At 48.7% G+C, this 22,819-nt stretch overlaps 1 protein-coding gene across 4 annotated transcripts; it reads left to right on the top strand.

Moving 5' to 3' along the window:
* Positions 1-4,105: 4,105 nt before the first annotated feature.
* On the top strand, positions 4,106-22,813 carry LOC122165927 (deleted in malignant brain tumors 1 protein-like). Of its 4 annotated transcripts, XM_042829318.1 has the most exons (17): positions 4,107-4,465; positions 7,896-8,225; positions 8,338-8,667; positions 9,462-9,791; positions 10,174-10,488; positions 11,037-11,366; positions 11,730-12,059; positions 12,586-12,924; positions 14,082-14,411; positions 15,143-15,472; positions 16,122-16,445; positions 17,893-18,222; positions 18,406-18,735; positions 19,446-19,772; positions 20,458-20,790; positions 21,687-22,043; positions 22,367-22,813. In XM_042829318.1, the coding sequence occupies exons 1-17, from the start codon at positions 4,351-4,353 to the stop codon at positions 22,780-22,782; spliced, it is 5,496 nt and encodes a 1,831-aa protein (XP_042685252.1). In that variant the 5' UTR covers positions 4,107-4,350; the 3' UTR covers positions 22,783-22,813. The 4 variants fall into 4 exon arrangements, with proteins under 4 accessions (XP_042685253.1, XP_042685255.1, XP_042685254.1 ...); XM_042829319.1 differs by lacking the exon at positions 19,446-19,772 and having other exon boundaries at positions 4,106-4,465; XM_042829321.1 differs by lacking the exons at positions 21,687-22,043; positions 22,367-22,813 and having other exon boundaries at positions 4,106-4,465; positions 20,267-20,525.
* Positions 22,814-22,819: the final 6 nt, after the last annotated feature.

The following is a 22,819-nucleotide window of genomic DNA, read 5'->3' on the forward strand; positions in this document are numbered from 1 at the left end:
TGAAAATTACTGATGTTGGGTAAGATATTGTGCTAGCCACAACGAATGGCTTGTGTGTGATTCAATTCCTAATGGATCAACCAATGGAGCCAATTCTGATCCCAAAACCATTGACCATAGGGTCCATGGTTGGGAGAGAGGAATGTCCCAGTGCCAAAAGGGAGAGAAGAAATGACCACAAGCTGCACCAGTTTATGGTGAAGATTTGCCAAGTCAAAGAAAAAATGATCTTTATGGCCTCTTCCAACCCCAGACATTCTGTCTGGGGAGTCTATGTTCTCTGGAAGAAGGGACAGGCTACTAGGGGCGATTACAAGCAAGTTGCTAAGGAATGCAGGGAGGAAGTCAGGAAGGCAAAAGCCCAACTTGAACTCAGATTGCCCACTGCAGTAAAAGAGAACAAGAAATCCTTTTACAAACATGTAAACGGTAAGAACAGATCCAAGGATAATTTCCATCCTTTACTTGATGCAGCAGGGAATGTGACGACTGAGGATAAGGAATAAGCTGAGGTCCTCAATGCCTTTGTTACATCTGCCTTTAACAGGCAGATCAGTTATCCTCAGGGCACTTTACGCCCTGTAAGTCTGGGATGCTACGCATAATACGCCCCCTGTGATTCATGCGGAGACTGATAGAGAGCAATAAGGTCTCCCCTGAGCCTTTTCTTCTCCAGATTAAACAATCCCAGCTCCCTCAGCTACTCCCCATAACATTCGTGCTCCAGACCCCTCACAGCTTTGTTGCCCTTCTCTGGACACGCTCCAGGGCCTCAATGTCTTTCTTGTAGTGAGGGGCCCAAAACTGAACACAGCACTCGAGGTGTGGCCTCACCAGTGCTGAATACAGAAGGATCATCACCTCCTGCTCCTGCTGGCTGCACTATTGCTGATACAAACCAGGATGCCATTGGCCTTCTTGGTCACCTGGGCACACTGCTGGCTCATGCTCAGTCGAGTATCAACCAACCCCCCCAGGTCTATTTCTTCCACACAGTCTTCCAGCTACTCTGCCCCATGCCTGTAGTGTTGCCTGGAGTTGTTGTGGCCAAAATGCAGTACTCACAGAATCACAGAATGTCAGGGAAGAGACCTCAAAATATCATCTAGTCCAATTCCCCTGCTGGAGCAGGCACACCCAGATCAGGACACACAGGAATGCATCCAGGTAGGTTTTGAATGTCTCCAGAGAAGGAGACCCCACAACCTCTCTTGGCAGCCTGTTCCAGTGTTCTGTTACTGTTACTGTGAAGAAGTTTTTTTCTAATATTTATGTGGAACTTTCTATGTTCCAGCTTGCACCCATTGTCCTATCATTGGATGTCACTGAGAAGAGCCTAGCTCCATCCTCCCGATTCTCCCCCTTTATATATTTACAAATATTAAGGAGGTCACCTCTCAGTCTCCTTCAAGCTAAAGAGACCCAGCTTCCTCAGCCTTTCCTCGTAAGGGAGATGCTCCACTCCCTTCATCATATCTGTGGCTCTGCGCTCCACTCTCTAAAGCAGTTCCCTGCCCTTCTTCAACTGAGGGGCCCAGAACTGAACACAATATTTCAGTCTCATCAGAGTAGAGGGGGAAGAGAACCTCTCTCGACCTCCTATCACAGCCCTTCTAATGCACCTCAGGATGCCACTGTTCTTCTTGGTCACACAGGCACAGTGCTGGCTCGTGGTCATCCTGCTGTCAACCAGAACTCCCAGGTCCCTTTCCCCTACACTGCTCTCCAACAGATTAGTCCCCAGACTATACTGGTACCTGGTTCTTGCCCAGATGCAAGACTCTACATTTGCCCTTGTTCTATTTCATTGAATTTCTCCCAACCCAACTCTCCAGCCCGTCTAGGTCTTGCTGGATGGCAGCACAGCCTTGGTCAGCACTTGATCCTGTTGAACCTCATCCCATTGTCTTCAGCTCAGCAATCAGCCTGTCCAGGCCCCTCTGTAGAGCCTTTCTACCTCCAGGCAGATTGACGCTTCCTGCCAACATGGCTTCATCTGCAAACTTATTGAGCATACATTTGTTGCCCTCATCTACATCATCAACAAAGATGGGCCAGCTCCAATACCAACCCATTTTTCTGTGTTTTTATTTTCCCCTAAATAAATTTCCGCCCCAAAGACTTTTCTTCCTCAACAGGGAAAGGGTTCATGCATGTTCCTAGCAAGTCTCTAAGGTTCACAGTTTGACGGCAGAAATGTGAACACAGGGTTGGGGAAAAAAAAACATCCCCTGCTAACATATGAGCCTTTTTTTTTTTTTTCTGGCTGCCTTGGAAGACCTAGTCCTCCAGCCTTGCTTGTCCCAAAGTTTAGGGGAAAATGGAAGGCTCAGTCTCAGTTACTGCCTGAGAAAAGGATTGGAGCCTGTGCATAAGCAAAGCATCAACTATCAGCATCATTCTGTGTGTGTATATGTTCACAAAATATGTTCACAGTTTAGAAAATGTCTTTATAATAGGAACATGATTGCATTCCTCAAGGCAGAAGATGTATCAAAGAACCCCTGAATCATGCGCTGCTATTACTAAGGGAAGTTCAGATCAGATAGCTTGGATTACTGAGGGTTCTTCATGTCTCCAATGTGTAGGATCAGCACCTCCTAGATCTGAGCTTGGGCAAGGACCTCAGTATCTCAGGAAGGATTTTCAGAATTCCCATAGGACACAGCACACAAATTCAAAAGGGACAGAAGGGACACAGAAGCACAACTCACTTTCAGAGCAGCTATTTGCCTAAGCTATGAAAACAGAAGCACTCTCGCTCACAGCTGCACTGGCCGTGTCAGGCTAGGACAGTTCATAGCATTTTTGAGATGGTCAGTGTCAGGAATTTCTTTGTTGCTGTCCTGTTTGTTGACAGAGCAGGGGAACAAAGTCCTTGGGCACACTGAGCTTTGTTACAACAGAAAGCAGTTGCCTTTCTCAACTACTCTTCTTTTTATGAGCTTGGATTCATTTCTAGCTTTTCACCACCATTCTTGTACTAGTGCTTTACTTTTGTTTCATATACATCTTTTTCCTTTTGCTCTGCAGCCCTACCTCTGCATGCTCTCAGCATGTCCCTGCAGTTCATGTTTCTCTTATTTATTCCTCCTACTATCTTCTCTACAACTCTGTTGGTTTTTGCCAGGCTGAACATTTCAATTCAGCCTAAGATCATCCTGGTCATGCTAGATCCTTCTCCCATAACTGGCTTTGGTTTCATTTCTTATTTCTGTACACACAGGGCAAGAACTCTCCACCCTGTTCCTACTGGAGCCACATCCTTCCTCAACCCTATCTTCAGTGCACCACTAGCACAGCACCCACCACAATTTTAACATCCCCATTTGGAACAACAAGAGGCATTAATTTAACGATTTTGCAAGCTCTTTTTTTTCTTCTTTTTTTTTTTTTTCTTTTTTTCTTTTCTCCCAGTAGCATGCTTCTGACCCCCTCCTTGCAAAATTGCATGCCAAGAGGTTGTGCACTTTGCAAGGGATGGGAGACAAAAAAAAACCCAGAAAATTCCTGTGCCTCGCCTGATTCTTCTATTGAGTAAAAGAATAATTTTGTCCATTTTCTTTTAAACTGAACCCGAATGTCAGTGAACTTATACAAATGCCTTAGCCATTGGCCATGTTGATTGTTCTAGTGGGAACCCACACTGGTTAGGGGAAATTTATGGAGCAGAATACAAGTTTTCTTCAAGTGTATTTATATGTATATTTATTTCCCCCTTTCCCTCTGGCATGAGTGTGTTTTCCGGCCAGCTCAGTGTCATGCAGGATCCAGACTCCATCTAAAAGGCATTTTCAACATTTCACAGTTCATTTTCTTGCAGTTGATGCACTCTTATCCCCCAAAATCTAGTCAGATACATTTAATGAAACAAAATAGGCAGAATTTCCCCAACTCCTGTACATGAAAGCTTGATTTAGGTCATCAGAAGTCATCGTGTGCTGTACCCATGGCACAGCAGGACCACGGAGATGCCCTTGGGGCTGGCACGTAGAACACGGGACCAGGGTGCAGAGAGGGTTGTGTTTGCTCTGTATGTTCCTGGAACAGCTCTCCATTTCACAACCTGGAGATAGGAGCAGGCTGTGGCGTGGAGCAGAGGGTCACCTGCTGGAACAGAGTCACACAGAGCCCAAGTGACCAAGGGGCAGAGGAAGCTGGGCTGGCAAAGCAGGGAAAAGCCCAGAGCAAAGGAGGGAACAGGAAGAGGGCTTGCTGCTGAAATGCCTGTCACTCCCATCTGCCCCAGTTCCTCTCTGTCCCTCCCAGCTGGCCAGTGGGACCTGGCACTCAGCTGCTGGCCCTCAGCAGGGTGTGCTGCTCCAGCTTCCAGCCCATGGATGTGTGAACATGGGGCTGCCTGGTGCACTCCATCCCTCACCCAGGTTCCCCTGGGGCAGAAACCAACCCACCTGCACTGGAGCCAAGAGTGTGGGGGTCCTCCTCCTGATGGTGTGCCTTTGGGGTGAGTGATGCTTTGCTTCTGACCACAGGGATCCCATGCGCAATGTGTGCTCCTGTAGTGGGAGTGGAGTGGGAGTGGGGATCCAGGGTTTCTTGGAGTACAGCACAGGCTGGTCAAGGGTACTGGGATTCATTTCTTGAGGGGACAGCTCACGGAGTCTTTCCAGTACATAAGGGCAGCTGATAAATATGAAGGAGACCACTTTTTGTCATGTTCTGACAGTGATAGAAGAAGACTGAATGGCTTTAAACTAATTGAGGGGAGATTCAGGTGAGGTGTTAGGAGGAAACAGGATAGCTAGCATTGGCATGGGCTGCGCAGAGTACCTTTGACTGTCCCATCCCTGGGGCCTTGAAGGCTGGATGGGTGGGATATGTGATATGGTGGGGGGCAACCAGCCCATGGCAGGGCTGTTGGGACTACATGGGCTTTAATGGCTCTTCCAACCCAAGGAATAATGTGATACTATGACTGCATGATTTTATGATCCTATGTTTCTGTGGTTCTATTATCTGGGGCAAGAAGGAATATCTTGTGATGGTTTTGGAGTCAGGAGAGATGTTTTTATCTATCCTGTTTAACCCTGGTTTATTCAGGGCTGAATGCAAACAATTACTGGTATAGCAGGATACAGGGTGCTCAGGTGAACTCAACTCTCATTTGCATGGGGTAGGATGGGTAAAAGCAATGTCCCCATGCAGGCTTTGTTATGGGATTGGTTAAGAAGGGGCCTAGGGCTTTGTTCAAGTTGCCACAACTCAGAGCAGAAGTGGGTTATTTGATCTGGGCACTATTTAAGTGCTTTTTCAGCTCATCCCTCTTTTTCGGATCATGTTTAGAGGAAATGAAACTTGGAAGGTGCTTTCTCTGTCAGTACAGGCAGCTAGGCATATAGGAGTCATCTGGGCTGGGACTGCCTAGGGTAGCAATGACCTCTCATTCTCTGCCCAAGCCAATGAAAGAAAAATACCAAGCAATACACCAGCTCTGCAAAGTCTAGACTGTGAGGTTGATTTGTTATTGCTTTTGAGAGGGTAGTTTTTAGCAAAAATGAGGAAAGGGAGCACAATGCCCATGTGCGTGGAGAATGGAGAGCATGAGTCTGGGAAGTGAGTGCCTGCAGTGCATCCATTTCAGACTCATCTTCAAAGTTAATTCTAGCGGTGTCTTTGCAAAGACATTTTCTTACTCTCTGCCCTTATAAATTAAAGAGCTGAGCTAATCCAGCCTACACATGCAAGGACAGTTTGTCCTTTTCAGGAAGCCTACGGCTCCCTACTTCTGGCTCGTGTCTAAGAATGATGCAGGGATTTGATTTCTACACTGCTTCTTCCTCCTTCTGGCCTCTGTGACCTCCCACGTGTTACATCTGACTCTCTACTGATTTAGGGAAATACTTGCACTTTCCCAACCAGAATTGTTTGGTCTTCCTTGAGTGTTCTAACTCAGGCATGAGACAGAGAACCAGCAGATGAAAGCAAACAGCAGAGTGATGTGCCCCTGCAGAAGGCAGGTCCCATTTTAGGTGGACAGTGTTACCCCTTGCTCTCTGTGCTGGTAGAAGAAGGATAAAAGGAGGACGAGGCATTCAGCTGCTCAGATTTCAGCAGTTGTGGAGGATGGGGTACCTGGGTGAGGGAACACGCAGGCACCAGATCCCAACACAGCTTATGACTCAGCTCTGGGAACAGCAGTACTGTGCTGGAGCTGAGCACAGATTGGTGCCCCAGTTCTTTGGAAATCATCCTCCATGGTCAAAAATCTCTTGACAGAATGCAAGCACATTCCTCTTCAGCATTTTATTTTTATGCTGACCGTTAGGCTCTGTGCATTAGTCACTTCCAGTTAGCTTATTGCTCCACTTTGTTACTGCTTGTGCTAAGCACGCATAAGGAACTAGAGGCAATGTCTTGCTGCAGGTCTTGCAGAGTGAGGAAACCTTCCCATGAATAAGAATTCTTCCACTTCTCCAAACTTGGTGTGTAGCTGTTATACAACCGTTTATCTATTGCATGAGCTGCAAGAGAACTCCTGGGGAGTGGGATCCATATTGGCATTAAGAGGAGGAAATTCAGGCATTTAGATACACAGATGGCACTTAAAAGCTTACAAACACTCAGGACTGTTAGTGTTGCCTCAGGGAGCCCGGGTCATGTACAGGAATACAATCACCAGTTATAGTCATAGATTATCCTGAGTTGGAAGGAACTCACTCCTCACTCAGTACTGGTCAGGCTAAGAGTTAAACCATATATCGAAGACTGCTGTTCAAACACTACTTGTTCTTCAGCTCAGGGCTGTGATCACTGCTCCTGGCAGCCCGTTCCAAGCCCTCCTCACTCTAGTGCAGAACCTTTTCCTAAACACCCAGCCTGATTCTCCCCTGATGTATTTCCATGCCTTCCCTCGGGTTCTGTTGATGTCACCAAAATTATCCTCACCTGTCCCTGATGAGAAATCTGCTGGCCACCATGCTTCCCCCAGTATTCCCTGGGCTGAACAAACCAAACGGCTTCAGCTGCTCCTCATACATATTCACCTCTACACCCTTTACCATCTTTGCTGCCTTTCTCTGGACACACTCTAGTAATGAGAGAAATCATAGAATCATGTATCACAGAATCACAGAATGGTTTTCATTGGAAGGGACCCTTTAAGATCACCTAGTTCCAATCCCCCTGCTATAGTCAGAGATACCTCTCACTAGTCCAGGTTGCTCACAGCCTCATGCAGCCTGGCCTTGAATTCTTCTAGCAAGAGAGCATCCACAACCTCTCTGGGCAAACTGTTCCAGTGTCTCACTACCCTCACAGTAAAGAATTTCTTTCTAATATCTAGTCTAAATCACCTCCCAACGCTTTTCTTGATGCAGCCCAGGATATAGTATCTTTCTGGGCTGCAAGAGCACACTGATGGTTCATGCTGATACTTTCAACAACTGACACCACCAAATCCTTCTCCTTAGGGCTACTCTCAAGCCGTTCTCCACTCAACCTGTATCTGTGCTTGGAATTACCCCAACCTAGCAGTAGGATGGGACTCAGATGCATATAAACAGATACACAGGGCCATCTCAGGTTTCCTTGGCCATGTAGGATCAGAATATTCTGAGTTGGAAAGGACCTGCAAGGACCTGAATTCTAGCTCTATCCAGGACAACTGAAGTTAAATCATATATCTAAAGAGTGTTGTCCAAGCTCTTCTTGAATACTGACAAGATTGGAGCTATGACCACTTCCCTCGGGCTACAAAGAGGTCTTTCTTCAGACTCCACTAAGCTGAAGATAAGTAGTAGTACAGTCAGCAGTTTCTCTGAAACCTCTCCTCTGACCAACACCAGGGGGCAGAGGCATCTCAAATAAGTGAGCAGCTGAGCCCCATCTACCCTAGGATGACACCTCCAGACCTCTTTTCCCTCTTGATTCCACAGGTTCAGCGTCCTCAGACTTGGCAGAACTCCGCCTGGTCAGTGACCATGGCCGCTGTGCTGGGCGAGTGGAGGTGCTCCACAACGGGATATGGGGGACAGTGTGTGGTGACAACTGGGATGCCCATGATGGCCAGGTTGTGTGCCGGCAGCTAAGCTGTGGAACGGTGCTGTCGGTGTCACGAGGGGCTCGGCATGGAGAAGGAACAGGACCAATCTGGTTGGATGATGTCAACTGCACAGGGACAGAAGCTGCCCTTTCCGAATGCCAGGCCAAGCCGTGGGGACATCACAATTGTGTCCATATGGAGGATGCCAGCGTGGAGTGCTCAGGTAGACACAACCAGCCTGTTGTATGGGACCTCCATGCCATGCCTGTCCCCCTTCCTGCTGTACCTCATTGCACACAAGTGGCCCACAACCATTCCTCTTGTGTTGTCTGCAGAATCCCACATCTCCAAGATCGGTCGGCTCCAGCTGCTCGATGGCCCCAGTCGCTGTGCAGGAAGAGTGGAGGTCCTCCATGACCAAAGATGGGGCACCATCTGTGATGATGGCTGGGACCTCAATGATGCTAATGTGGTGTGCCGGCAACTGGGCTGCGGAACAGCAGTGCTGGCCACTAAAGCGGCTCACTATGGGAGAGGCCAAGATACTATCTGGTTGGATGAGGTGAACTGCACTGGTACGGAGGAATCCATCTTCGACTGCAAGGCAAGTGCATGGGGAGTCAACAACTGCTACCATGGAGAGGATGCTGGAGTGCTATGCTCAGGTAACTATCACTCAGATCTAAAGATTAAATGACAGCATACAGAATATTTCACAGATATCACAGAGTTTTGTGAGGGATCTTGTAAATGCTCAACAGCACTGAGCATGTTCTCAGAGCGCTCATTACAGTGTCACTTTTTGGTGCTGCATGCAGGCAAGTTACCATGGAATGTCTTCTATCTCTGCTGCCTCTCACTGTTGCTGACTTGCAAGACAAGTGAGCTGTCTGGGATTCCCCAGATTCAAATGGGCATTTGCAATCACATACATGGATTACCACGCACCTACACAGATTTGTCTTGGGGACAACTAACCTATACCATGCAAAGCTTTCTGCAGGTGTTCATAGAATTTTAGAATGGTTTGGTCTGGAAAGGACCTTCCAACATCATCTAGTCCAACATCTCTGTCACGGGCAGGGAGAATTTTCAGGTTGCTTGAAGTCCTGTCTAATTTAACTTTGATCACTTTCAATGATGGTTTATCCACATCATCACTGGGCATCCTGTTCTTCTGTCACACCTTCCTCACAGCGAAGAATTTCTTGCTTATATCTAATTGAAGTCTGCCCTGTTTTGGTTTAAAGCTGTTACCTCTTCTCCTCTCATAGCACGCCCTGTAAATGGTATTATTTCTTCTTTCTTACATGCCATCCTTAAATATGGAATTCCCATGTCTGTCTCAACCATTTTCTGTGCCATAAAAGGTGTTAAAGAAGTTTTTAGTGCAAGCTCACCACGCACAGAGGATGCACAACTCCATCAAACAGTCATGTCTCTCTCTTTTCATTTACAGATTCAGGGATTTCTATTTCAATGGAACCTCGCCTGGTCAACGGTTCAACTCGCTGCAGAGGCAGGGTTGAGGTCTTTCACAACAACACTTGGGCAGCTTTGTGTGACGATGGCTGGGGGATGGCTGAGGCTCAAGTGGTGTGTAGGCAGCTGGGCTGTGGTGAAGCACTGTTGGCTCCTGTTGGTTCTCATTTTGGTCAAGGATCCGGACAGATGTGGCCAGGCAACATAAACTGCACAGGCTCAGAAAGTGCCCTCTTTACATGCAAGACAGGCCAATGGAGCAACAGCACATGTCATCCTTGGACATCAGCTGGTGTGGTGTGTTCAGGTAACCACCTTGCGAGTGACATGGGAGAAACGATGCTTGGTTCATCACCTTAATTTTCTGCCTCTGCAGCACATAATATGCCATCTGTGGCTTCCTTATTGCCGAGGGACACCTGCGGGTTGGAGATACTCTTGCTGTTTCCCTTGGCATGGTTGCAATGGGAAGTTTCAGGTTCCATATTCTTGCCCCTCTGCCAGAAGGGGTCCACTGGTCTCAGGCATCCTTTCCATGGTTATGAAATGAGCCTAATGTCCATAAGCCTGATGTCATTAAATGAAATGATCAGCTCCAGTGTCATGATAATCTTGCCATGCTGTGAAACCACTTGTGGATTGCAGGGTGCCAACTCTTCTCCCATTTTTTGCTCTTTCGTTTAATGCAGAGGGTGACCAGATCCGGCTGGTGAACTACAGGAGCCGCTGTGCTGGCAGGGTTGAAATCTTACACAACAAGCACTGGGGAACTGTGTGTGACAAGAACTGGGATTTGCTGGACGCCAATGTGGTGTGCAGGCAGCTGGGCTGTGGGAGAGCACTGTCAGCCCCTGGACAGGCTCAGTTTGGCCAAGGGTCTGAAATCGTGTGGCTGGATGGTGTGAATTGCACAGGGTTTGAGTACTCACTATCTGCCTGCTCGGCCAAGCCATGGGGAATCACTAATTGTGACCACTGGGAAGATGCTGGCGTGGTATGCTCAGGTATGTGCTGCTCCTCTTGCATTTCACTTCTGAAGGAAGTCAGGGAGCTTGCTAGAAGATGTGGGTACATGTGGTCCATGCCTCACGGAAAGCTGAGCTGGGACCTGGTTTCAGCATCAGTAGTCAGTGTGGTCACCCTAAACTTGTCCTGCAGCTGGTGAATGAAGAGGGTCCCTTCCTCCCACGCCAAAGTGTTTATTTAGGAAGATGGGAGGAATTCCAGCAGACAACCTTCCCCGTGAACCTTTGAGACTGACCATGTCCAACAACAGGAAGAATAACACCGAGGGGGAAAGTCTGGTGCAAATAAACTCTCCAGTGAGCTTTTCATGGTGGGAGTGGGGATTAGAAACTTGCGTAGTGCAAGCGGTGGGAGCAGTATTGTGTTACAGAGAGAAACCCTCCTACTCTCCCCTCCTCCTTGCCTTTTAGTGACTGGAAGAGGAGCCAGAAGCTTAAGTGTAAGCAGATAAGCAAGGAAGGAATTATGTAGAAGGGATTTACAGAAGGAAATTTCCAGCATTTATAACACTCTTGGATATTTGCAGACTCGATCATCCCAGAGCCTGCTCATCTCCGACTGGTGAATGGCTCACATCGCTGTGCTGGCCAAGTTGAAGTGTTTCACGAGGAGATGTGGGGAGCTGTGTGTGACCATGGCTGGGATAAAAAGGATGCCGAGGTTGTGTGCCGTCAGCTGGGCTGTGGGACAGCACTGTCAGCCTCAGGTGAAGCACACTTGGATGCTGGATCTCTGCGCGTGTGGTTGGACAATGTGAGCTGCGACGGAACAGAACCATCTCTTACGAAATGCAGAGCGAGCCCATGGGGAAAGAGCAGCTGCAGCCGTGGAAAGCACGCTAGAGTTGTGTGCTCAGGTGGGTTTCAGTGCATAGGACTGGGTTGGGATATACTAGCTGCTCCGATACGGCCAGGTCCTCTTCCACCATCCCACTGGATGGAAGATGGCTACTGTTCGAAGAAGATAATCTTTAAGGTCCCTTTCAACTCAAGCCATTCTCTGATTCTCTGATTCTGTGATTCTATGATTTACCCAACTTTCTGCTGGAGCAAATATTCTCAGATCCTTCAACAAGTGTCTCCACAGTGCTGTGGATTCAGAGGCAATGTAACCACAACGCTCTGTGAAGCACTGCCAATGAAAATGAACATTCCTCATCTTTCTGCACAGAAACTGAATGGATGTTCAGGGTTTGACTGAGTTGCTTCTCTGCTTGCAGGCTCAGTTGTTTCCAGTTTTGCTCCAATTCGACTAGTGGACGGCCCAGGTCGCTGTGCTGGGAGACTGGAAGTGTTTCACAATGGGCAATGGGGAACGGTGTGTGATGACAGCTGGGAGTTCTCGGATGCTGCAGTGGTGTGCCGGCAGCTGGACTGTGGGGCGGTAATATCAACTCCACCGAGGGCTTACTTTGGGCAAGGACAGGGACCCATGTGGCTGGATGACGTCAACTGCACAGGGACAGAAGCTGCTCTCTCTGAATGCAAGTTCAAGGGATGGGGTATCCACAACTGTTATCATCATGAAGTTGTCAGTGTGGTGTGCTCAGGTAAACATCACACAGCAGCAAGCATTCCTGAAGCTTGAATTGGTGATTCCATGTGGTTGTAAGGGCTTGTGATTCAAGAACAATTTGCAGCCGGTATGGAGACTTTTGAAATCAATCCCTCATCATTCACCTTTGGATGGAGGACCGCACCTATACTCTGATAAAGCTCAAGAAAACTAAATGGCTATAGCCCATTTGTGCTGGCATCTCCACAATGAGATCTCTGGCATGCTTTTGACTGGTGTCATTTAGCACAAATTCTGGCAGCTTCTCATCAGTCAAATAGCCTAAACTATATTGAATTTTAGTCCAATCAAGCCCAAGCCCATTCTGAACAAGCCTTGGGCACCAAATCCTCTTTTTTTTTTTTCCAGCTAATTGGTGTCACATCCAAAAGTCATCCCTATCCCTCACTGTCCTTGACCCCAAAGCTGTTCAGCCTCTTGTGCAAATGCATTTCTGGTAGCTCAAAGTTTCACAGAACAGAAGGTGTCCTCTTACATGTTTATTTTTTCTGATGTTGCAGGATCAGGCATTTCTGACTTAGCAGATCTCCGCCTTGTGAATGGTTCTGATAAATGTTCTGGAAGGCTTGAAGTTTTTCATGACCAGCGCTGGGGAACTGTTTGTGCTGATGGCTGGGACCTGGCTGAAGCTTATGTGGTTTGCAGGCAGCTGGGCTGTGGGGCAGCACGTTCTGCCTCAAGCTCTTCCAGATTTGGGGAAGGACCTCATCTGACCTGGGTTGATGCCGTGGAGTGCATAGGGATGGAGCGAGCCCTCTTTGAATGCAAAGTCAAGCTCTGGGGAGCCCAGAGCTGCAAGTCCAAGGGATATGCAAGTGTCGTGTGCTCTGAGGCTGTAGGTCAGTGTTGGTGAGTCAGGTATCAGCCCTCTCCTTGGGAGGTCATGCCTCTTGTCCCTGTAAATTCACCATTCAACTCTTCCTTATCTTGTCTGAACCGGGAGAAAACACAAGTAGTCCTGATGCTGCAGGGCTGTATTGTCCAGGCAGCTACTCTGCTTGTGTTTTTCCAGTCACTATTCCTCAGCCATGCTACTTACAGTTCCTGGGAAGTCCTTTCTCTTTACCACACTATTCCTTGCAATTACCTTCAGTAATTAATGTCTTTCTCCTCTTCTCCCATGCAGCACACTCGCTCTTGGCAAAAATGAAGCAGGGAAAGGGTGCATGTATTGCGGGCAGGCAGAGGGCTGCTTTTATGCAATAACTTTATCTGAGTGATTAGTGGCTCTCTGCATTGATCAGCTGTGTTTGCCTTTGCGCTACCTGCTGCAGTTTACTTTGGATAAAGATATGGCCCCGTCTGGCAAACTGGGACAGAAACTGTCCTCTTTGAGCACCATGTCAGGAATGCAGGAATTTCTGTGTTTCTATCAGGGTACTACACTCAATAATACCCAGCCTTTCTCATTGGTAGATTCAGAAACAGGAGAGGGGAAGCATGAAAAAAAACAAGTGCCAGCTTGCACCTTGTACATGGACCCTCCATAAAGGGTGGTGGAGAATTAGCTGGAGTGAAGCTACCAGTGAAGCAGACACTTCATGTGGCATAAGCAGATTGTTTCACTGCAGTCCTCACCTGTCTGCTGTGATTGACACTGACATCTCAGCATGCATGCTGAGAAGATGATGAACATTCTTTTCATGCTGCTAAGACTGTGTGTGCTGCTGGTGCATAAGGTGATGTGGATGTAGCACTCTCAAGCATCTCAGCACCTGTGTATCTACAGTCTAGAGACTCCAGATTTGATCTTTTCCCATAAAGCATGACTTCAGTTTCAAATACGTGGCAAGGATTTGGCCAGTATGTAGGGCATGGGCAAAACACTCTTGATCTAAAGATTGTTCATGCGTGCATGTGTGGCATTAGCAAAAGTACAATGCAAGAAGTACAATACTTGCTAAATTGCAGGATGGAGAGATCCACAATGTTACTGGCAACCAGACAGGCAGGAATTTCTGGCCATGATCTATTCTCACACTGATTATATTTTCAGATGCAGACCTGCGGAGCCCAGAAGCCCTACGGCTGGTGAATGGCCCACACCGCTGCTCTGGACGGGTGGAGGTGTTTCACAGTCAGCAGTGGGGGACGGTGTGCCATGATGACTGGGATCTGAACGATGCCAATGTGGTGTGCCGGCAGCTGGACTGTGGGACGGCAGTGTCAGCTCCAAGGATGTCTTCATTTGGGCGAGGGTCTGGCCCCATCTGGCTAGAAGGGGTGAGATGTCTTGGGACAGAAGCTACCCTCACTGAATGCCCAGTCAAGCCTAAAGGACTCTATAGTTGCAGCCATTTGGAAGATGCTGGTGTTGTGTGCTCAGGTAATCATCACTGAGTGCCTTCTTTGCAGATGGATCAAGCCCCAACTTGTAAGCTGAGGGTTGGGAACAGTATGAGGGCAAGCTGGCCTATAGTTCTTGTGTCCAGGACCTCTCAGACTGGTGGAAACTGTGTTAAAAAAGACAGCTACTGGACACATAGACAAATGTGGAGAATGGGACATGGGCAGTAGGAAAAAGCAGCACCTTAAGACACACCTTAATATCTGAAGATGTCCAGGGGTGTTCAATTTTTCGTGGGGAAAAGCATCTGCAGTCTTCCTGGAGTGGTAGCAGGAGAGTAAAACAATGCTTCTTTGGGTGGCAGCAGATGCAGCACCTCCCTATCCTGGGTTAAGAACATGCAGAGTGACTTCTAGTGCTGCTAAATGCCAGGTCATGAGGATAAATATGAAAAGATGCATTGGAATATGCCAGGGAAATATGATACACACACTGTAGCTATTTAATACTTGTCTTGGTAGAGAAACCTCCATGGATAGATCAGTGTGATGGTCAGCAGTGAGGAAAGCACAAACAACAAATAGAAAAATGTCCTTTGCCATTTCCTCTAGTCCAAGAAGTAGGTAACTATCAAGTAAACCTAGATCATGCAGCTTACTGTGGAAATACCCCCTAGACAGACTACAGGGATGTTCATCCTTCTCCAGCTCATTAGATTTTATACCCTATGAGCATAACCTTTATAATGCCTACTCCTGCGTGTTTTTCAGGCTCGGGGACTTCCAATATTTCCACACTTCGGCTGGTGGATGGTTTGAGTGAGTGCGCTGGGAGGGTAGAGGTGTTTTACAACAATGAGTGGGGGACAGTCTGCGATGACAACTGGGACATGAATGACGCGGCGGTGGTGTGTCGGCAGCTGGGATGTGGGACTGCGCTGTCAGCCCCGGGATCGGCTCGATTCGGGTGGGGACACAGCCAGATCTGGCTGGATGAAGTACGCTGCACAGGGGAGGAAAATGATATCTCACAGTGCGCAGCTAAGACTTGGGGTGTCCACAATTGCCATCATGGAGAAGATGCTGGTGTTGTGTGCTCAGGTGAGACTTGGGGTCATCAGGAGGCAGGGCTTATAAGAAAGACTGAGAAAGACATTTTACCAGGGCTTGTAATGATGGGACAAGGGGCAATGGTTCTAAACTAATAGAGAGCAGATTTAGGTGGGATAAAAGGAAGAAATTTTGTTATGTTGACGGTGGTGAGACACTGGAACAAGTTGCCCAGTGAAGTTGTGGATGCCCCATCATTAGAAATGTCCAGTTGGGTTGGATTCAGCTTTGAGCAAATTGCTTCAGAGAAAGATGTCCCTGCAGGGGACTATATGATGTTTACAGGTCTCCTCTGAGCCAGAGCAATCTTATGGCTCTCTCCAGAGGGAATGCGGTGCATGGGGCAGGCTTAGGCATGCTCCTTTTGCAGACCTCTTCTATTTGCTTCTCCTGCTCTTGAAACCCCGATGCAGCATCTCTCAGCCAAATTTCACACCTGGCAAAATCTGAGGTTTACTCCTGTGATTAATCCGCAGTGCCTAGCCCTTTCTGGGGGGGAAATCCTTTTGTCTTTAATGTTCTAGTGCAGGTGCTACCCTGCTGTTTATGTGGGATGCATGTGGATGAGATGGGATGGGACTGAAGGAGGTTTTCTGCAATCATGCATGCATGAATTTCCTTGAGGTGTCTGCAAATGCAGGAAACTTGAGCTCAGCTGATGTACGGCTGGTGAATGGACCAAGCCGCTGCGCCGGGAGAGTGGAGGTCCTGCACAACGGGCAGTGGGGGACGGTGTGCGATGATGGCTGGGACCTGAATGATGCCAAGGTGGTGTGCAGGCAATTGGGCTGTGGAACAGTGATGTCGGCCCCGGGCAGGGCTTACTTTGGGCAAGGCACTGGGTACATCTGGCTGGATGACGTGAGCTGCACTGGGATCGAGGATGCACTCCCGCGTTGCCAAGCCCGTCCATGGGGACAGAATAACTGCAACCACAGAGAAGATGCTGGTGTGGTCTGCTTAGGTAAGTCCTGCAACACATGGAATTACAGGGGCCAGCACTGTGTTCAAGGATCTTGGAGTTCATAGAAGGCTCTGCACTCCTGGAGGCAATGCGGGGGCCCTCTTGCTCTACTGCCAGGATTCACAGGACTGCTCCCTACAGGGGCAGGACCTCCTCTGGATTTGAGCTAGCAGTGTGTGCTTGTAGCTCAGAAAGGCAGTTGTATCCTGGTCTGCATAACAAGAAGTGTGGTCAGCAGGGGGAGGGAAGGGATTGTCCCCCGCTACTATGCTCCTGTGAGACTACCTACAGTGCTGCATCCATGTCTGGAGTCCCCAGCACAAGAAGCACGTGGACCTGATAGAGTCTAGAGAAGATCACAAGGATGCTCAGAGAGCTAGTGCCTAGCCTACAACAAAAGAACTGACAGAATTGAGGTTGTTCAGCCTGGAGAAAGGCTCCATGGCAACCTCCATGCAGCCTACCAATACATAAAGGAGGCTTAGAAGACAAACTTTTTTTTCCAGGGCCTGCAGTGGCAGGACAAGTAGCAATGGATTTAAACTAAGAGGGGAGATTTAGATGGGATATAAGGAAGACATTCTTCATGATGGGAGTGGTGAGGCACTGGAACAGGCTGCCCAGAGAAGCTGTGGATGCCCTATCCTTGGAAATGTTTGAAGTCAGTTTGGATGGGGCTTTGAGCAACTTGCTCTAGTGAGATATGTTCCTGTTTATGGCAAGCATGTTGGATTACATGACATTTGAGGGTCCCCTCCAACCCCAAACATCCAGTGGTTCTACGATTCTATAATTCTATCACTATGAATCATGAGTCTACAATTCTTATGGTTCTATGATTCTTATGGTTCTATGATTCTATGATTCTTATGGTTCTATGATTCTTGTGATTTTGTGGTTCTACGATTCTTACGGCTCTACAGTTCTTGTGGTTCTATGATTCTATGATTCTCATGCTTCTGTGATTCTTGTGGTTTTGTGGTTCTATGATTCTTATGGTTCTACAATTCTTATGGTTCTATGATTCTTGTGGCTTTGTGATTCTACGATTCTTATGGTTCTACAAGTCTTACGGTTCTATGATTCTGTGATTCTTCTGGTTCTATGACACTATGATCCCATGATTCTACAGTCCTATTATCCAATGATCATCACTATGCTGAACATCATGACTAACTCCAAACCTGGGTTGTAATTAACTCCAAGCCCAACATCTTTGCCCCTAAAGGATGGATTCATCTTAAAGGACAGGACCCATTATTCCAGCTGAGCAGCACATGATGCAGCCCAGAAATAGCTGCCTGGACTGTCCTACTGCTGTGTACATCCATGGAGTGAACTGCACAACAAGTTCACTTTTCCCTACATGAAAAGACAAAGGTGGAAATCATGGAGGTAGGGACAGGCATGAATTTCTCCAAGGGCTTATCCCAGATTGTGTTTTCAGTGACAGACACCTCAAAAACCGACTCCCTGCGGCTAGTGAGTGGCCCCAACCGCTGCGCTGGGAGAGTGGAGGTGCTGCATGATGGGCAGTGGGGCACGGTGTGCGACGACGGCTGGAACCTCCAGGCTGCCACTGTGGTGTGTCGACAGCTGAACTGCGGCAGGGCTGAGTCAGCCCCCAGCGGCGCTCGCTTTGGGCAAGGCACTGGGCTTATCTGGCTGGATGATGTGAACTGTGCCGGGACTGAAGATGCTCTTCACCAGTGCCGGGGCCGTCCATGGGGACAGAATAACTGCAACCACAGAGAAGATGCTGGCGTGGTTTGCTCAGGTCAGTTGAGTTCTGCAAAACAGGGCACCACTGGGGTCAAGTTGGTGATGGGTTCTGTCCTGCATCTTACTGCCTTCATGGTGATGCTGCAGCAGGCCAGTCCTGGATCTGTGTATTTTTGAGGGGTTGAGAGAGGAGTGCAGGATTTTCCTGGAGGGTTTATCACTCCTATCACATTTTCAGACTCACAATTAGAGATTACAGCCAAAGTGCGGCTGGTGAATGGTCCACACCGCTGCGCCGGGAGGTTGGAGGTGTTTCAGAACGAGAGATGGGGGACCGTGTGTGGCAACGGCTGGGACATGAATGACGCCATAGTGGTGTGCCGGCAGTTGGGCTGTGGCATTGCTCTCTCGGCTCCTGTCCAGGCTCACTTCGGCCAGGGATCAGATCCCATCTGGATGAACAGAGTATCCTGCATCGGGACAGAAAGTTCCATTTCAGAATGCTTGTCGTCTCCATGGGGAATCCAACTGTGCACCCACATGGATGATGCCGGTGTGGAATGCTCAGGTGAGCTATGGATGCCACATTGTTGGAGACAGGTTGATACGCAACATATCTCGGGAGGACTAGAGCAGGATGGTGCAAGAAAAGTACAGTTCTGTGACAGTGAGAAGAGCTTTTTTCCATGATGATACCCATAACAATATAAATAACGTAAAGAGAGTGTCTTAGGGTGAACTCCCTCTCTAAGTTGTCCTTGCACACCCGACAAGGCAGCAAGATCACAAGGGGCACTGAATCACAGAATCACACATAATGGTTGAGGTTGGAAGAGACTCCGGAAGTTATGTGGTCTGACTGGACCACTCAGGTAGATCCACTAAGAGTAGGTTGCCCACATTCTGGAGGCTTTTCATGGAGTCATAGAATCACAGAACTGCTTGAGTTAGAAGGGATGTTGGACCACCCAGTTCCAGCTCACTACCATGGGTAGGGTTGTCACCCACTAATCAGGCTGCCCAGGACCCTGTACAACCTGGCTTTCAAATCCTCAAGGGATGGAATATCCACAAACACTCTGGGCAACCTGTTTCAGAGCTCAGCCACCTGAATGATTCCAAAGGATCATCCTTTAAACATGAAGGTGTCCGCATACTACAAACAGATGGACACCTCATTCCTGCAAATGCTCAGGCAGATGATGGTCAAGCTCTCCCTTGGATGTTTTTCCCCACCTCACTGGTGTTGATGCATGGTCTCCCCACCACATTTTGCAGTGTTGTCAGATGACACATCAACTCTTCGCCTGGTGAATGGCCCTCATCGCTGTTCTGGTAGAGTCGAGGTGTTTCACAACCAGCAGTGGGGAACTGTTTGCGATGATGGCTGGGACATGAATGATGCCATGGTGGTGTGCAGACAGTTGGGCTGTGGGGAAGCGCTGTCAGCCACAACACAAGCTTCCTTTGGACGAGGGGTGGATCCCATCTGGCTGGACAGAGTTGCTTGCACTGGGAGAGAAAATGCTCTCGTACAGTGCAGGGCCAGACCCTGGGGAGTCAACGTCTGCACACATGAAGAAGATGCTGGTGTTGTGTGCTCAGGTGATGCTTATACTCACAGATATGGGGCTCCTGAATAGCATGGGTTGGATTTCCCTTACCCAAAAGCCATGTGCTCATGAGCCTCTGGTGAAGAACCTTTTCCTAGCGCCCAACCTGACCCTCCCCCAGATGCAGCTCCATGCCATTCCCTCAGGTCCTGTCACTGTCACCGGAGAGCAGAGATCAGCATCTGCCCCTGCTCTTCTTTCATGAGGAAGCTGCAGGCAGCCATGAGGCCTTTCCTCAGTCTACTCGTGGCTTAACAAACCAAGGGAACTCATATGTTTTGCCCTTTAGACCTTTCACCTGTTTTATTCCCCAACTTGGCACACATCTATTAATTTTATATTTGTTCTAACTTCAGTTTTTGTGGCTAAATGTGTAGGAGGTTGATATCCTTTCGTGCTTTGCTCTGCACTGAGACTGTGTGGGACCTGCAGGACCCTAGAGGAAAAGTAAGGCACAATGAAAGGAATTTATTTCCATCCCTACAGGATACTGAGTCAAAATGCTGAAGATGGGCATTGGTGCATGTCACTGCAAACATGCCTTCTGCCAAGGCCAGGCATCTGCCCTAAGTTTATGCTCTGGTTACTATTCACCTTGCCCTTGCCCTTGCTACTGCCAGAAAGTTTCCCTGGATAGCTATTCCTCTAAACACTGCATTACCCACCTCTGCTTGTAGACAAAAATAACACAGTGGAGGCCGCAGAGATCCGCCTAGTGAGTGGCCCCAGCCGCTGTGCTGGGAGAGTGGAGGTGCTGCATAATGGACAATGGGGCACGGTGTGCGACGACGGCTGGAACCTCCAGGCTGCCACTGTGGTGTGTCGACAGCTGAACTGCGGCAGGGCTGAGTCAGCCTCCAGGGGGGCTCGCTTTGGGCAAGGCACTGGGCTTATCTGGCTGGATGATGTGAACTGTGCTGGGACTGAAGATGCTCTTCACCAGTGCCGGGCCCGTCCATGGGGACAGAATAACTGCAACCACAGAGAAGATGCTGGCGTGGTTTGCTCAGGTCAGTTGAGTTCTGCAAAATAGGGCAACCTCTTCTTTGGCTGGATTCATCTCCAGTTTAGCCCAGGCCACCATGCAAAGCAGGCAATGAACCCTGTGCCAAGCTGAGGAAGCCAAGATGCTCAGTTCATAACCAACAAATAGGAATCGCACATGGCGCCAAGTGAATCTAGCATTGGTCTTGGCTCCCAGGAGGGTCTGACTCCCCCTACTAACCAGCCAGGTCCCCACTGGCACTTTTGTCTGCCTCACATAATTACATGGAGATTATACCAACACTGTAGCTGGAACTGTAGGTCTGAAGCTGGAACTGAGCCCTACTTCCATAGCCAGGTGAGATTAATTTGTCAGAAAGGGTTGAGAGGTTGAACCTTGTCTTAATTTGAGCCGAGACAGAGCAGGTTTTCTTCATAGTGTCTGCTACAGTGCTGTTTTTTTGAGGGAGAAATACTGATAACACACAGACATTTCTAGTTGTTGCTGAGTAGTTCTGTACAGAGTCAAGGATGTTTTAGTTTTCTCAGCTTCTTGTACTCTCCTGCCAGTGAAGAGCTGGAAGGGCACAAGGAGCTGGGAGGGAGTAGAATCAGGACAGCTGACCTCAACTGGCCAAAGGGATAATCCATACTGTATGGAATATATATTTTTTTTCCCTCTACTTTTTTTCTATCTTTGTAAATAGTTCTTACCTCAAACCACAAGTTCCACTTTGTTTTTTCCCCTATTCTCTCCCTCATCCCACTGAGAAGGGGGGGGGGGGGGAGTGAGCATGTGTGGTGCTTAGCTAAACCACAACACACCTCTAGTCAGGGGGAACCTTAGCGACTCTTAGCACTTTTTTTTTTTTTTTATTTTCAGCGATGCATAGTGACAGATTCCTCATTTTCTCTTCAACAGAAAACCGCACATCTCCCCTTGCAGAAGACTCCAACACCACGGAAGAAATGCAGATCCGATTGGTGAATGGACCGAATCGCTGTGCTGGCAGAGTGGAGGTGTTTCACAACAGGCAGTGGGGAACAGTGTGTGATGACAGCTGGAATTTAAGGAGTGCTAAGGTGGTGTGCCGGCAGCTGGGCTGTGGGACAGCAGCATCAGCTCCAGGCAAGGCTCACTTCGGAGGAGGGTCTGATCCCATCTGGCTGGACGATGTGGAGTGCAGTGGCACTGAAGCCAGCCTCTCCCAGTGCAGACTGAATAACTGGGGAAACCATAACTGCAACCACGAGGAAGATGCGGCAGTGGTGTGCTCAGGTGATTACAGGGATGATGCTGGAAGCACGCTTGGGAACACAGAGGTTCTGCACAAGTTTTCCTCACACTGGGATGTAGTCAGCTCTGACCTGATCCCACAGCATCACATTATGTGCAGATGCGTAAGATGTTGGGGATGCTTTTCAAGGGGAAATTCATGCATGGTAAAGATGCAAAGAGCACATAGGCAGCATCTTGCATCCCTGTCCATACCTGCTGGAGTGCATGGGCATGCAAAGCACATGTATCTTGCACATCCCTTAGTCTCTCAGGCCTCCTGCTGTTTAAGGAGCCTACATCACACCCTCTGCTCTTCCCTACAGGCACCAACCCCTTGCAAGTGCGGCTGCGGGACAGCTCAAGCCCCTGTGCAGGGCGTGTGGAGGTTCGGTACAACTCCACCTGGTACAGCATCTGCGACAAAAGCTGGAGCTCGTTGGAGGCAGAGGTGGTTTGCAAGCAGCTGGGCTGTGGACCAGCACAGGCTGAAAGCGCAGGATCCCGGGTCAGCCAGGATCAAAACTACGTCTTTCTGGAGGGGCTGCAATGCCGCGGTGGCGAGTCACTCCTCCTGGAGTGTCAGCAGAGCAAGATTAGCCCAGGGCTGTGCCAGCACCGCGTGGCAGCCAGTGTGGTATGCACGGAGCCAAGAGGTGAGTGCATAAAGCCCACCAGCAGAGGGGGGGGGAGAAGCCGAAAGGGTGGATGCAGCCCTTTCACTTTAAAAGGAGAGGTATAAAGGTTGTGGCACATCCTTGTCAGAACAAGCTTTTCCT

This window comes from Centrocercus urophasianus, unplaced genomic scaffold, assembly GCF_019232065.1.
Source record: "Centrocercus urophasianus isolate 14NV4802_14NV808 unplaced genomic scaffold, USGS_Curo_1.0 seq_305, whole genome shotgun sequence".
Taxonomy (NCBI): Eukaryota; Metazoa; Chordata; class Aves; order Galliformes; family Phasianidae; genus Centrocercus; species Centrocercus urophasianus.